The 16,097-nt window shown below is 40.5% G+C and overlaps 1 protein-coding gene across 1 annotated transcript; it reads right to left on the bottom strand.

Moving 5' to 3' along the window:
* Positions 1-3,866: 3,866 nt before the first annotated feature.
* On the bottom strand, positions 3,867-15,474 carry pdk2a (pyruvate dehydrogenase kinase 2a). The gene is made up of 11 exons (XM_050060974.1): positions 15,283-15,474; positions 13,740-13,881; positions 13,199-13,270; positions 11,651-11,835; positions 9,174-9,263; positions 8,910-8,987; positions 8,409-8,488; positions 8,213-8,311; positions 5,898-6,008; positions 5,421-5,534; positions 3,867-5,242 (listed from the first exon to the last, which is right to left on the bottom strand). The coding sequence occupies exons 1-11, from the start codon at positions 15,398-15,400 to the stop codon at positions 5,099-5,101; spliced, it is 1,233 nt and encodes a 410-aa protein (XP_049916931.1). The 5' UTR covers positions 15,401-15,474; the 3' UTR covers positions 3,867-5,098.
* Positions 15,475-16,097: the final 623 nt, after the last annotated feature.

The following is a 16,097-nucleotide window of genomic DNA, read 5'->3' as shown; positions in this document are numbered from 1 at the left end:
CATTTTGTCCATATGTCTTTTTATTTGAATCATTATTTAAATATTTTTATTCATTGACCTACTCAACTATCCTTCCACATACCACCTGCCACCTGCAGAAGTTTCTCCTGGGGTCAGTATGCCTGGTTGGGAAACACTCTATTTAATGTTATTATTTTACATAAATGTGAACGATCTGACTTGAACCTTTGTTCCATTTGTTCTATTTGTATTAGTACATATTGCCCACCTTATGTAAAAAGGGGATTATATAAATGTTGTTAGTAAGAACTGCAGTACACACTTACATGTACGCAATGTTCCTATCACCACTGTGCTGTACTGTAGTTGCAGTTGCTCTTGGTGTTGCTATGGAGAGTTTATCAGCCTTTTGTTTGTATGAGATAAGGAGAAGGGCACTGTTGGATTCTTTCCACTCCTCGATGTAGCTGTGGTGGGCTCCAGGTAAACATCCTGGTTCACTGGCCGTATTTAGATCAGCTGCTGTTGGCCTGCTGGTCCCAGTAAACATGAGACTGAGTGTAAAATGAGCCTCGCTTGACATCTGCCACCCGCAGGGTCTTTCATTCATCAACAAAAACAGAGGGGCATCCCCAGGAAAATCTGCCAGATAAAATATAGTACAATAACTACTTGTTAATAATATTTCTATGTAATAAAATAGTCAAATTTAAAGAGGGAAAGGCACTAATCACACTATAATAAGAAACTTTTTTATTATAACAATATGTTTATCTTGTTATGTTTAAAACATTTTTGTGTGATATCGTAATCACTTTTATATTTATAATGTGAAATGTTTCACACAAAGAAAAGTTTTTTGTTATAATGTGATACGTTTGTACATTGTAAACGTGAAAATACAATTTTTTCTCTTTTTGTCGTGACAGCAATATGCTTCCACAAAAGGGGTGTGCACATGATGTCATTGCTCATTGTTGTAAGAAGTATTCAGAAACTTAAAGTTTAACAAAGCAATACACAATTACAAATACTACTAGAAGTCTTGAACTCAAAATTTCACATATTAATTGTTAATTAGATAAGTGTAAAAAGGTATAGAAGTTAAAATAAAAATATTCATACTGCAAAATGCCCCGCTCAGAATGTCACATTTTATATATTGAGATGTATGCTGTTAGATTACAGAGTGTGTGCAGCATTTTAATGTTGTGGCTGGTTTAGTTTTAGCTTATTACAAGTGCAGTACATAGCGTACTGTGCTGAACTTCTAAATGACCAAACATTAAAGCAAAGCAGATAATAAATGACACTACATAGCCTTCAGACACTCAAACACGTAAGAACAAAGTGCTGCTGAGTGAGTTAAACACAGGAATTGACAGACAGTATATATGTGTAGTATGTAGTCAGGAAAATTTGGTACAAGTATATCAAAATTAAGTACAGCACTAAGTATATGTGCTACATGTTATATGTGCAACATAAAAAAGCCAACACAAGTTTACTGTCTATTATTAGGACTCCCTTGAGCTGCATGACTCTCACATGCCCCTGATGTCAAACCACAAGACCGTGACTGCTCTGTTTCCCCACGATCACCCCTGCCTCAGTGGGCTCTGGGCCAAAAAAGGAAAGTAGTAGACGTGTGATCCACCTTGTCACTGTTTGTACCCACAGGCAGAGGAACACCAGTGTGGTGGAAACTTCTACACACATGAATCTGTCTGTGGCCACGTACGCAGTAAGATTTTTTCATGAACGCCTGAGGGTCTGGTGCTGGAATGGCTGCAGGGTACAGTTGCTCAACATGATCTCATCACCACTTTCAGAATAGATCCTGTGACACTGAGGTAAAAACTCTCCACGCTTTGTTTCTCGGAAGGCAGTAGCCATGGAGTCAACACAGGGGAGGACCAAATCTGCTGCGGGGTTTGGAGGTCCCCTCACCTGCTAAGACATTAAAAAATTAAGAACTCATTCCCTGTGATATTATTTATGATAAGCAGGAACAGTTATACAGTATATGAATTTGCAATTAATGAAAGCTGCTATTACAGAAACACATACGTAAATTACAAATGCAGTGCAACATAAATGATTGGCACATTGTAGTTTTCCACTTTTTAATGAACTGAAAGTAATGAAATAAAGACAGTAAGGAGTTGGACAATGATTGTACTTACCCACAGCATTAAGATAAGATAAGATACACCTTTATTGATCCCACAATTGAGAAATTCCAGTGTTACAGCAGTCAAGGGGAAAGAGTCAAATTAAAGATTTCAATATTTAAAAACTTAAAAAACTGTTTAGCTGTTAGCATTGTAGCATTCTTTTAATAGTTTTTTGGTTAGATGCCTGAAATAAGGTCTGTGGTTGACACAAGCTTAAGAGACTTTTACGTTTTTTCTACAATATAAAATACGTCAGTAAATAGCCCACTTGTAAATTGCGAAGCCTTTACATGTCTTAAATAGACAGTTGCTGGGGCGTCGGTGGCTTCGTGGATAGAATAGGCACCCCATGTACAAAGGCTCAGTCCTTGCCCCCCCCTCACACTATGCTGTCCTATCATTAAAGGCAAGACCCCCCCCCCCCCCCCCCCCCGCCGCAAAAAAAAAAAAGCAATCTTAAAAAGAAAGACAGTTGCTAACGTGACTAAATGAAACTACAGAACGTCATCACGCCGAAGACGCTTTACAGCCTCANCTATCCTTAAAGGCAAGACCCCCCCCCCCCCCCCCCCCCCGCCGCAAAAAAAAAAAAGCAATCTTAAAAAGAAAGACAGTTGCTAACGTGACTAAATGAAACTACAGAACGTCATCACGCCGAAGACGCTTTACAGCCTCATTGTGGTGGTGATGTAGCCTAAAGCCATGCATCTGTCGTGTAGTTTCTTTGTAGCCTACGTTAGCTCTTTAATTCTGGGAACTGCCTTTATACTTCAAATATCATAAAAATGGTGTTAATTTGTTAAGATTGGCTTATTTTCTGCACCAATTCCAAATTCAATGGGAAAATCCTGTCGGCTTTTTGATAAGGGAACAACAACAACGCTAACTTCTGCGTCAGCCCATAGAAAAAAATAAATAAATAAATAAATACCTGCAGCACTATAAAGTACGATAACAGCTAGCTAAAAGCAGGCTAATAAAGACAATTGGATTGTTAAATAGCTGAAAGTAGTGAAATAAATTGTTAAAATATAGGCAAAAGTAAGAGATATAGGCCTACTGTTGGTAAAGTTAGCTAGCTAACTTTTTAACAAGAGCATAAAGGCAACGCTAACTTTTGCATCAGTGGCTTCACAGCCTTGTGGTGATGTTGAAGTCGTGCGACTGTAAGTGTAGCTCATTTAAAGTCTGTTAGATTTTCATATCTAGCTTTAGCATGTACACTTATAAAAACAATTGTTTGGATCATTTTCTGCAATGATCTAAAATCCAATGGAAAAAAAATCCCATTGACTTTTTGTCAAAAAAATAAAAGTGTAGCACTCTAATGAGCAATTGCTTTTGCTGGGATACGGCTACACCACTTGGACAAACCACATTGCAGAACTGCAGGGCAACATTGTACAGGAACCAGCAGTAATAAAAATATCAATTTGTTTGATTTATGGTCATGCACACGCTGTGTGTGGTTGCCTGTTCTAGCATAGCCAGGTTTTTATTTATTTATATGTTTATCAATATATTGGGGAGCATATCTGAATAATGGGGTTGGGGGCGTTTTATAATTACAGCCATAGTTTCTTCATTTTCGTCCCACACAGCTGCAAGAAAAGACTACACCACAGGGATGCTGTACTGATTGATATAATCAATCACCTCTGCTCACCTAATCAACTGTAGTCGACTCTCACACACACAGCATGCAGGATAAAATCAAACACAGAAGCATTTTACACTTAGGTTGTTCTTTATTATTTGGATTGTATTCACACTATGTACAATCATTTTAGTCACAAGAAATGTAGCTATAAAAATAACCTCTAACTTATTGTATGATTAAGATCAATTTAATACAAAAAAACTGTGCACTAATAACACATATGGACCTGGGACCTTTTTTCCTCATATGGCACAGTGTAATATACAATCTGAGACTGGCCTTCCTTTATTGGATCAAAGACTGGTAGAAAACTCGAACATGACACGCGCTGCTTTCTGGGGTTTAATAACACTGGCCTCTATTGAACTCAGCTAAAAGCATTAAACCTCCAATCAAAAGCGAAACAAATCCCCTGGTGTCTGGCTGTAAAACCTGGTGCATCAGAGAGCTTGGGCCCTACAGTGCTGTGCATTTCTTTCATGTGATACTCTTTGTCTCTGTAATTAATGCACAGAAGAGAGTGGGTTACATTCAGCCTGGTCCAGAAAACTGATGCTAAGATAACACTGTATCTTATCAGTCGACGTGAATACTGTGATTAAAATCTTAAAGGCTGAAATATCAAAACAAATGCCCATGCAAAAAGCACAACACCACTCAACATACATTTGTTCAAATCGACAGATCCAACAGTTTTACAGCACTTTAAAATTTAACAAGGTGCAACATTAGTGTTTTTTTTTCTTTAGATACTTCAAGTATTTCGATGAAATGAGCCTTTGGGTGAAGTTGCTACCGTAAGGCTTGGGTGACATCTCCTACAGGATCTCTTCGGTCCCCCTCGGTTCAACTCAATCCCTCCACATGTCTCTCCTCAAACATCTGCAGTAACATTACTGCACGTGTGGCGTCTTCAACTGGAGTATTCAAACCCTCCTTTACATCAGTCCAATCATATTCCCACTTCTCACACCACACTCGTAACATGCTGAGTGCTGCCTCTGTCTACCTGCACATGATGCAACATTGGTGCTACGTCTCCAAAGTCTAAGAGATGAAGTCTTTTCTGTTAGTAGCAGTTTTCTATTTTCCTATGAAGAACCCAAAAGGACAGCGGGGACTGAAAGCAACGTGGATATGCTGCTGCTAAAACCAGACTGAAATATAAGAGGGGTTTAGTCTGGAGATGAAGCTCTCAGTGGGAAAATGTTTGGTGCCCACATCTGCCTGGACAGATGATGACATGGGAATATGAAGACAGAAATTTGTAGACTTGAAACACCAGGCGTGAAGGACCTTTTCACTTGGGAACCTTATATATGCTCATATCAATAGGCTCTTTACTGGGTATACACCAGTCGTCGGCCTCTTGGCTCACTTTGTAGTTCCTTAGAGCGGTTTTGTTGTACACCGGCAGCCTCTCGATGGAGTCTGTTGACAGCGCCTGGAGGGTCAAGAAGACAAGATGTAACTACAAACACCTGCACTGTCTCCACAGGTCTGCAGAGTTTGCTGTGTGCTGAGCAAAAAGTGTGCCACCAGACAGCTTTCTCTGTGCTGCAGAATTTCTAACTCCTGGCGTCTTGTCAGAGTTTCATGCACCATCACCACGTCTGGCTCACCTTCAAGTAGATGACAGCGTCTGTGCCGTGGCCCTCCATGGAGTAGAGCTGCAGGTCCCCCTGGAAGTACTTGGCGTAGAGACGTGAGATGGGCAGACCGTAGCCGAAGCCAGCCTGCACAGAGAGAGAGAGGGGATCAAGGGTTTAAGAAGGCTTTGTTCTCTGTCACACTGCAAGCAGCGGCGCTCTTCCATAGAACAAACCGCTCTTTTGTCAAGTTTGCTTTGTGTATTGTAGGTCACTCGTATGTGGAGGGAAAAAATGATGCTAGGATCTTGAAAGAGGAAGGAGTATAAATGAAAGGCTAAATGAGCATTTTAATGCTTGTGGGCTGCACAGAAATGCAACTACATGACATATGGTGCAATTAACACCCTGCAAAAAATATATGTATTTGTTTTTCAATAGCCTACATATGTAGGCGTGAAATCCAGTTAATAAACGAAAGCATCCCACCGCTTGTATATCTCTACTCACCAGTGGAGGCCGTGTGTGCTCTCCTATCTGTGGAGCAGGAGCGGTGGAGTACATGTAGCTGAAAAGGTTCTCAATCCTGCGAAAGGGGACACCTCCGCCCTTGTCACTCACCTGCAGACAGAGGCAGATACAGAGTGGTGAGACAGCGCAGCAAAATGACAGAGAGTTACTTGAGGTCCTTGAGCTGTGCTGAGCCATAAAAGGTGGAGATGATGCCAGCAGACAAGTGCCTGCCTGAACACACGGCCTCAACTGACAGTGGAAGCTAAGTGGCTCTCTGTTTGTTCACTCCATGTATCCTCATGGTAAATGTGCAGGAGGTCAAGTGCAGGATCAGAGAAAACATATGGTAAAGGGGAATCTAGTGGCAAATTATCAAGTACAGACAAAAAAGATGCATTGAAAAGAACATTTCCTCCAAGGCTCTTTATACATTTAAGGGTAATTTCCAAGTATGTTTTAGTCAAAAGAAATATGTTAGTTAGCTTTTAATCTTTAGATTAACAGGAGTAAAAGTGGAGGATTTTTTCTTATTTTTTGGCCACTTAGGGCAACACAAAAAGCGGAAAACACAACATTAATGCCTTTGAAGTTATAGTGGTGAATATGCCAGCAAACAGTATCTTAAAGGGATAGTTTTGATCTTTTGCCGTGGGGTTGTATGGAGGTACTTATCTTTAGTCAGTGTATTACCTAAAATAGATGGCGGTTGGCACGCCACCAGTTTGGAGAAGCAGGCAGGCGTATCACCACTTAAGCTAGGCAATGTCCTATTATGGACCCGGGCACCACCAAAATGTACTTTAGCCTTTAGCCACCTAAGGGAAGTCCAAAATTCACTCTCCTATTAGCTCTGTTTTGGGCTCCACCAACCCCTGAGGGAAATTTCTTAGTCTTTTGCAGCTCAAAGCTCCACTGAGTTCATCAGCTAGTCACTAACTGTGCCCATCTGCTGTTTGGTGCTGAGCAGGTAGTGTGCAGTGGGTTTATTTGCCTGCTGCTCTTTGAATGGTGTTTAGCGTGAACCAAAACAGTTGTAGGGGGTAAAACCAAAACAATGAGCTGAAAGACATTACAGCGGACACTGCAGAGTCTGATGATAATCACCTGTAGATCCGTCACTTTTCACATTACATACAAAAATTTCTGCCAATGTTGATGTAAAAATAGGATTCCCTGCAGCTCTGAGACCTTAATTTCACTTTTAGCAGTTTGATTTTGTTTATTTGTGTGTGACATCACTGACTGTGTACAGCATGTGTGAGTCACAACAAGCAGTTACACATCCTGGTAACAACAAGGGCACTAAGACATTGTTTATGAAAGCACACAGTCCATGTAGCTAATCTTATCTGGGCTTAGTAGCTTTGCTTTCAGTTGGCACTGTGATTAATTGAGGGTGGAGTTTGTTACCTAACAGGTTCAGGGAAGGATTTGGGAGGTGACGACAAAAATAAGGTGGCACACTTGGCTCTGAAAGCAAAGGCAAACCACACTTTGTGTGTAACAGGGCTGTACGATGATTTATTTAATCCTAAACTGATATGAACTTGAGCGAAGACAACAGTGTGAAAGATTAACTTAGTGGAAATGTTTCATCTTTACAGGCTTCATTAAACCCACTAATGTGCTGGTTCACACAGAGCTTACAGACATAAAAACACACGCGCATTCCTGCTCACTCCCACAGACAATTTAAGAACTCTGATCCACCTGCTATTAAGTATCTGAGCATTAAGGCAGGAAGGAGTTTCCTATGTTTGCCTTTATTTATCCATTTCAAGAAGCGGTACTGTAGGGCTGCCCCCTGAGAGGCGACCAGAAAGGTCATTAGTTGGCAAGATTTCATTGGTCACTTAGTCACAAAAAAACAAGGTGAAACTCTATTTGGAGCTGCGTCTTGTCAAAATAAATCAAAACCTCCTAGACACAGGAAGTGGAGTCAGGTTAATTTCCCCTCCTAGACACAGGAAGTGGAGTCAGGTTAATTTCCAGGGCTGGTACCTGCGGTCATTAACAGGCAACTCGCTCAGTGTGTGACGTGCACTTGTAGATAAAATATAGACCTATATTAATGAAGGTTCATTAGTACGGTTTGTATTTCTCTGTAATGTAGCACAGTGTTAACAATGTTACTGATACTATTCTTTCTCACACCTTCAACTCAAACCACCAAAATATATCATTTAACAGTTACATTAATATCGTAAACATGCAGGAGACTAGTCAACTAATGGCTCTAAATGACGACTGCTGGTCGACTAGGAAAATTCTTAGTCGGCGGCAGCCCTACTGTACTGTAACTTGCAACCCACCTTGATTGACAGGTCCTCGTCTCCAAGCGACACCAAGACTTGAATGGGTGGGAGGGTGTTGCTGTTGTCGTGGGTCTCGATGGTTGCCCTCATAGCATTCTACAAAAAGGATAACATAATAAAAGTTACCTTAAAGTGGTTTTCACTCTTATATTAATCATCACTCCATAATTTAAAACTATAAGATGTGTCCCACCTTAAAGAGCTCAAACAGCATGTGATACAGGTGAGAGGGAACGTATACGATGCTCATTGGATGCTTCGCCTTCTTCTTGCCTGCACAAAAAACAAACGGTGTTTTTTAATTCATTCCACTTCATTTAAAATGCATTACCCTCGCCTCTCGTGGATGTGTTTCACCAGTGGCAATTATTCTGCAAAGCTGTGGTTCGACTGTTGAAGAGGATGGAGAGGAAAGGGTCCGTGTGTCAATATTGTCTGAAGCAGTGAGCCGGGCTCATTTAGCCTTTACTTGAGCTTCAGTGCTATAATTAGAGGCCTCTCAGGTCCACCTGGCTGAGCGTTAATCTGTATACAAACACTCATACTGTACGGGCACACACAGGAGTTGGCTCCATTTGCTCTTCATTTAAATCTCTTGAACAAACAACAAGGACTTCTGGACCCCGGGGTGTCGGCATTAAGGGTAAAATTGGGTCTGAACTTAACCTGCCAGGTTAAATTAAAGTAAGCTTACCGTGCATCTCCTGTAGTACCATGTCAGGGGAGCGGAGGTAGTACTGGTCACACAGCATCTTAGCACTATGGAAAGCATCTGAGCAAAAACAGGGAGGATAATAATGTTAGATATTATGATTATAATACAAAATAAAATCTAAAATGTGTGGAAAGTAGAAATCAATAGACAAGCTCCTCAGGATGCAACAACACAATTGAAAGTCAAATGACATTTTACACAGTTTATCTGACAACTTTAACTTCATACATAATTCATATTTACCCTGAACTACATCTCCGACTACACAGTGGGGGTCAATGCTGCCGATGGTGTTTGGGTGGACAGGGTTGAGGGTACCGTCAAAAATAAGAGCTGCAAGGAACAGAAACGTCGATGTTAGAGAAAGCATAAAGTTTGATATCTGCAGTTATTGGAATATCAATATATCAAGTACAGTGAAATTTAGGACTGGTGTCATTTGAGTAATGTCCTTCATTTGCTTAAGTAACATCCGTTGTACTCTAGCCATGCCATGTGTTACTGTTGTTGAAGAATATAAGAATGTTTTTCCACAAAATCGTAACAGAAAAAGCCAAATTTGTGTTTCTTTTTTCTTGACATAAAGCAGTTGCTTGAGTTGCCCAAATCAGCAGAATCATTATTTAAGGAAGCACATATTTGAAGTAAGTAAACACGACTGGGAATCAGGCAAAGCAAACTTTCGGTGCTTTCCAAGCAGCAACCTCCAGGGCCAGAAGAAAAAAGCCAACAAGGAAGCTGCAGTTCCTCTAATGGCCACTTGAGGCTGACTTGAAAAGCGAGTCAGTCCCCATAGACTCCCATGTTAAAATGCCCAACATTACAGCAGAAATAAACATGTGAATAGCCTGGTACAAAAACAGTTTTGATCTCTATAACTACTTTACTCAATCACGACATTGTACAGGTGTTGAACTGTTTAATAACTCACACGTTTACATTTTCATAAAGGTTTAAAGATATGCATAATTAAAGATGTGGCTGCTTTGAGTGAGGCTTTCTGCAAGGCGTCGCTTCAGTCGATAGCCTCTTTTATACTGCCTGTTCAAGGCGGGAATTTCACGCCGTTATTATGCCTCATTGTTTTTTACAAAAGGTACAATTGCAGAATTTGGGGACAGACTTGTTTCGCCTTTAAGCCAGCAGTAAGGGTGCCGGATCAACGTCTGTGTAAAAGGGACAGCTAGCAGGACGGGACCATGGACGACACGGGTGGAATGTTTTGACGACATGTTATGCGGGCAACTCATTGAAGAGAGATTTAAAAAAGGGGCTAGCAGCAGTTAGCAGCTAACTCGAAAAAGAAGAACAGCAGCAAAAAATGTCCAGAAATTGGGAAAACAGTGAGGTCCAGGTTGACGCTGTTGTGTTACGTCATGCCCGTTATTACTTCTGGAACACCGGTACACTGTCTAAAATCACACAATGGAGTGGTGTTACGCTGCCGTTGTTTGGTTCTCTATAAAAACGCAAATGCGGCATAACGACGGGACTTTGTAGCGGCCCTATCCATGATCTCTGTGCAAAACGGCAGTAGTCAGATCCACCCCTCACTCAACCACCCTCTTGTGCAAATATGGTCCCCCCTTGGTTCCAGAAAACCCAAAATGGCTACGACCAAAATGCCAAACTTCCATAGAGTCCATAAAAAATTATTTTTATACAGTACATGGAACTTTATGATGCTCTTTGCTAGATGCACATTTCAGCTGCTACCCAGAAAGGTGGTTTGATAGCCAGGTCAGGTAATAACACAAGAAATGTGATGAAAAAGGTGCAAGAAAAGAAAATACAGAGGCTGAAAACACGCCGTAAGACAGATATGAGAGTCTGAGCGTTGAGCATAATGGCGTTCCCTTCATGCAATGGTAGTTTTGAGAGATTACACTATCACACCATGATATGAATCAACAATCTTTGTTCCACATGGACGATGATGAATCCTAGCGTGTCATCATCCTGGAGCAGGCAATCTGCTGTTTGAGTATGTGAGTCTTTTATGATAATATGCTACGAATAAAAACACTGGAATCAATGCAAAATATTGCAGAAAAAGACAATAAAATATGCTAAGTGTTTAAAGCCAAATCAGATATTAGACAGTTGAAAAATGAATTAATTTGGTAGATTAATTTGTCCAAAGCAACTCACATTTTTCTTCAATTTGGGTTTTAGTTTCTTACACATGGCACTTTAATGCAAGGAAAGGACATCTATGTAAACTAAATTAGTGCTGACTGAAGGAGGGAGGAGTAACAAAAAAACCCATAAGTTTATATCCCATTTGCTTGTGTCTATAAGTTGTAATGTATGTTGCATATTTAAGTATAAATTTTATGATGTGAAGCCTAACTCGACGCTAACTGCTCCCCGGGCAGATAAAAACATCCCACATCAAAATCTATAATGGATGTGACAATAAAGTTAGTGAGACGACATGTTCTGAAAGATTATTTCAGGGTTAAGACTTATTTTTCCCTCTGGGTGGCGAGTGACAGCGAGCAGAGTGAGTATATTATTGTCACACAGCCTGGTTTGAGAATATTCATTTCAGACACAATGCAGGGAGAATAAAAACAGAACTTTGCCCGTGGAAGATGTTTTTCATACCGTGTTGATATCTGTGTGAAGGTATAACAACTAACCCCGACATCATTAGATGTGTTTATTGCATGCCGGCAGACCAGGGAAATAAAACCAAGGATTGAAATGTTACTCACTGTGCTGGTTGATGAGCATACGAATGGAGATGCGGCTCATGTAGAAGCGGTCCAGAAAGTACTGGATGTTCTGGTTGGTCATCGGGTCCTGGGGGAAGGCCTCTTTGTACTCTATGATACCCTGGGCCATAGTTGGTACGACGTCGTTGTGCCTGTTTCTGATGGTGACTAGGGTGTCGACAAACCTGGAGAGGAAGAAGATACCATCATTAATTCTGTTATATCACACTTGAATGGATAGAGAGGTTGGAAAAACTGACTACAGAAGGACATGTGTGGGATAAAGCTTCACCCTAAGATCAAAAAATATATGTATTTCCTCTTTCCTGTAGTGCTGCTTGCCAAATTAAGTTGTTTTGGTATGAGTTGCCGAGTGTCGGAGATACTGACTGTAGAGATGTCTGCCTTCTCTCTTCTCTCACCTTGTTGTGAGCAGTTTCATGTGGGAACTATTTTTCTTTCAACCGAACTACGCCCACCCATCGGATCAAGGCACAGAAGGAAGCGTGCATCTACTCATGGACGAGGCTCATGCATGTGACAGTGTGAGATTTAGGGTGCTTTCAGACCTAGAGTCGTCTCCTTTGGTCCGAATCAGGGACTCATGTTGTTACAAAGTTGTATAATTGCCTAGAGTTAGTTCGTGTTCTCACGGCAACATTTACAAGCGGACCAGATCAAATGCCTTGTGTGAGAAAGCTGCTCTTGATTGGTCAGAATTTCCATGTGGGAAAAATCCAGGAAGTAAAGCAAACGTTGAAGAAGAGTACACTTGCAAGATAAATGTGACACTTTCTAATGTCACAATGGAGGGACAACTACGCAGGTTGATTTTAGCGCTGCTCATCGTGGACTATATTGCTGTCATTGTTCATTTTAGTCAAACCATACAGTTTGAAAACGAGGCGCGGCTCCAACTAGAAAACAATGTTTTGATGCTATGAAGCGAACCGAACAAGGCAGGTGTGAAAGCACCCTTAAACATAACATTCTTCTCAGCTGGGCTGTAACGTTAGCTAGCTCAGTGGTGCTAGGTGAGCTATGAGTAGATGCACACTTCCTTCTGTGCAATGATTCAGTTGGCATAGCTCAGTACAAGAAAATAGTTCCTACATGAAACTGCTCACAACAAGGTCTGTGGATTATCTTGAGTAACCAGGTCATGATTTTTGTAAAGTGACATTGCTGATGAGTTTTTCAAATTTATTTTTTTGGTGCTGTGAGCACCACAAGCTGAGTGCCATCTAGTTCCATTATATTAGAGAGAAGGCAGACATCTCTACGGCCAATATCTCCAACACTCAGCAACTCACACCAAAACAATCTAGATAGATTAATAGTGGTACGGGTAAGAGGAAAAATATGTATTTTTCAATTTTGGTGTGAACTGTCCCTTTAAGAGCATCAAATAATCATCTGTTACACCTTCCTTTTCCTAAAATGTGACATAAATAACCAACCTAGAGCAACTTCAACAACTTCAGGGTTCATTTAAACATCATCCTTAAAAAAACAAATGTGAGATTATTGAGGAAAAGGAAAACTTACTCTCCCAGGACTTTGTAGTCATCAGGATTCTTATCAAGGAATTCAAGGATCTCCATTAAACTCTGGATGTACCTGGAAACAATCATAAATACAGATGTTCACACACATATAAACAAATGTTTTGAAATGCAAACAACTGAGTGAGGCTGCTGGAATTCTTTTGGTGAAAGGTCAAGCTTTGGATGACTTGGATGTGGGTCACTCCTCACAAAGGAACGAAAGGCAGACTGAAAACAAGGTCACGTGACTCGTGACGAGAAACTAGGGGAAAGTTCAGAGCTGAGAGCCTCCCCCCTCTGCACGGAGTTATTTTGGAAGGAGTTCAATTGGCCAACTGTCCTACTACATGGACATAAACAAGTCAACAGCTGTGACTGTAAACATTTCACACGTCAGGGGATACAATCTGGTATTTAGTGAATCACAACAGACATTAACAAAGACTTATGTTGTTCTTTAGTTCCTGGATGACGTCACAGCTACAGTTGAGACGTTGTGTACCTCGGATCACAACAACACATGAATCCACTGGTTGACCTACCAGCTCTGCACGATCTGCACGGACGGGGTTGTGAGCAGTTTGTCAGGCAACAGGTTGATTTCTTTCATGATGTTTGAGAGTCGCACAGGGAGCTCCTGCCTCAGGAAGACAAAGGAGGTCTTCTCACAGGCGTTAATGGAACCTGAAGAAACACGAACGAAATAATAATTAATCAACTTATTGATTAGCTGATGGGCAGGAATGTGATGATCAATCTTTTCAATCATGTGTCAAACAATGAACAGCTGCTTTTCTTTGATTCATATGATCGTAAATTCAATATATTCTGGTTTTGGACTGTTGGTGGGCATTTTTCACACATTTTCCACATTTTTTTTGGTTGGACAAAATAAGCAATTTAAAGGCTTGGATATTTTAATATTTACTGATATTTCAAGATTTTGATTCGTTGAATAATTTTTAAAAATCTGACAAATAGGTAACAGGAAAAAAACATTACTTACAGGACTACAGGTGGAGGGATAAAATCAATGCTGCCTGGTATTTTTAAATTAAATATTTCTTTTCTTTTTATAAGTAAAAATAATAATAATGCATTTTATTTATCTGTGCCTTTCCAAGCACTCAATGACACCTTACAAGACAGCTAAAAACAGCAGCAGTTTACCCATGGATCATAAAATCTTACATTTCCGTACTACACAATAAAAGTTGATAAAATGACAAGACAAAAATAATAATGATAAATATTAGATATAAAATCATCATCATTGCAAGTCTCAATATGTGTCAAGTATTAATATTGCAAATACAAATTAAACATTTAGTAGCCAACTAGAATAAAAAAATTACCGCTTTGTTAGTCAAGAAAATACATTTTGCTGCTATAAAAATATTGAAGCGAGAAACTCTACTCTCTAGTTGACAAAGTTTTCCTTTGGGGACATAATTTACAACTGAAAAATGATAATAATTTACAATATATGACAATATATGTTATCGCCATACTCATCATATGGCAAAATCGTGACCACATTGTGGGACCTCCTGTGATCCCCACCCTTATGCATGACTAATAACAATACATTAATAATGATAATGATAATAAAGTGCATTATTTGCATTTGCATTATTGGGGATTATTTATAAGCATGTTGCTCTGCATAGTCACATTTCCTTCAGACCTTTGTGTTTGTGAATGTTACACCAAATCCATCTGCATAATCTGCATGATAGTAAAATTGCAAGCTGCTGAAACACTGTCATAATAAATTATTAGACATTATAACTGTAAGCAGCAGCAGCAGCAGCAGCAGCAGCAGAGCCATGTGTCCCAACAGGGCCCAAACAGTGCAGCCTGAGCTCCTGATCTGATGCAACACTCAGCAGTGTGAGCACTATGCAGCCACAGCTACAGGCAAACCCTCCTCACTGCAGATGGAGGCTCACTTTACAATCACACTCTGCACAGTCTGCTCCTGAATCACAGTTTATTTCTGATCATCTTCACACAGCTCCAACACACAGCTCTCCTGTTAGTCAGATCACAAATATCTGCAGGCGGATCGATAACGACACTCACCGAAGTCGAGGAATTGCTTCATGGAGAGCGGTGACGGAGAGAATTTGGAGAAATGCTCGATGTGTTTGGGGACGCTGGCTAACGCCGCGTTCTTCATTATAAACCTAACGAACTTCATTATGGCTGCGGAGGGTCCTGGCCCCGGTGTGACAGTGACCACAGAGTCCCGTGCTAAGCTAGCTGTCTCTGGGACTGCCCGGACCTGTTATCATATACAGGGGAGGACACCCGGGGAGCTGCAGCCAATAGGAGGACGGGATTTTTTATTTACGTTCCACACTGGCCAATGGGAGCAGCTGGGGGGCGGGGTTAGTGAAGTTTGGGTGCTCACAGTCTGGAACCTGTTTGAGAGCAGCAGCTTCTCATTTGATTATATAAGACAGTGATTAACCGACCAGTTAGCAAACAAACAAACACATAAATTAACAAATTATAAAAGCTGTGGATGAAAATAAGAACATGTAGTCAAGCACTGTGCTTTAGTGCAAGTTTGAAGCATTTGTTCTTCAGTATTTTTATTTTATGCCTTTCATATTCCACATTTTGGAGGCAAATATAAATTTCAGGTTTTAAGGTTACTTCATTTATCTATGACTTTAAAAAGCAAACAGGTTTTGCAGATTTAGAGTAAAGCCCTGTGTTTGCTAAGGGGACAACAGCACCACATGGCCAAAGTTCCATGTGCATTGATCTGGATGGCTCCCATTCAGACACAAGAGCATCAGAGAGGTCCAGCACTGATGGTGGGTCAACCTAATAGGCAGAAAATGTGTTGGCACTGTAACCCATTCTGCAAACCACAGATATGTTGCATA

This window comes from Epinephelus moara, chromosome 13, assembly GCF_006386435.1.
Source record: "Epinephelus moara isolate mb chromosome 13, YSFRI_EMoa_1.0, whole genome shotgun sequence".
Taxonomy (NCBI): domain Eukaryota; kingdom Metazoa; phylum Chordata; class Actinopteri; order Perciformes; family Serranidae; genus Epinephelus; species Epinephelus moara.
This window is presented reverse-complemented; position numbering and strand designations above follow the sequence as displayed.

Bases quoted from the DNA above. Each gene is read 5' to 3' on its own strand.
- pdk2a (XM_050060974.1), bottom strand. From the start codon at position 15,400: ATGAAGTTCGTTAGGTTTATAATGAAGAACGCGGCGTTAGCCAGCGTC. The intron at 6,009-8,212 runs GTGGGTTGCAAG...CTCTGTCTGCAG, and splicing joins ACGAGGACCTGTCAATCAAG to GTGAGTGACAAGGGCGGAGG. The intron at 5,243-5,420 runs GTGAGCCAGACG...TTGACCCTCCAG, and splicing joins ACGCTGTCATCTACTTGAAG to GCGCTGTCAACAGACTCCAT.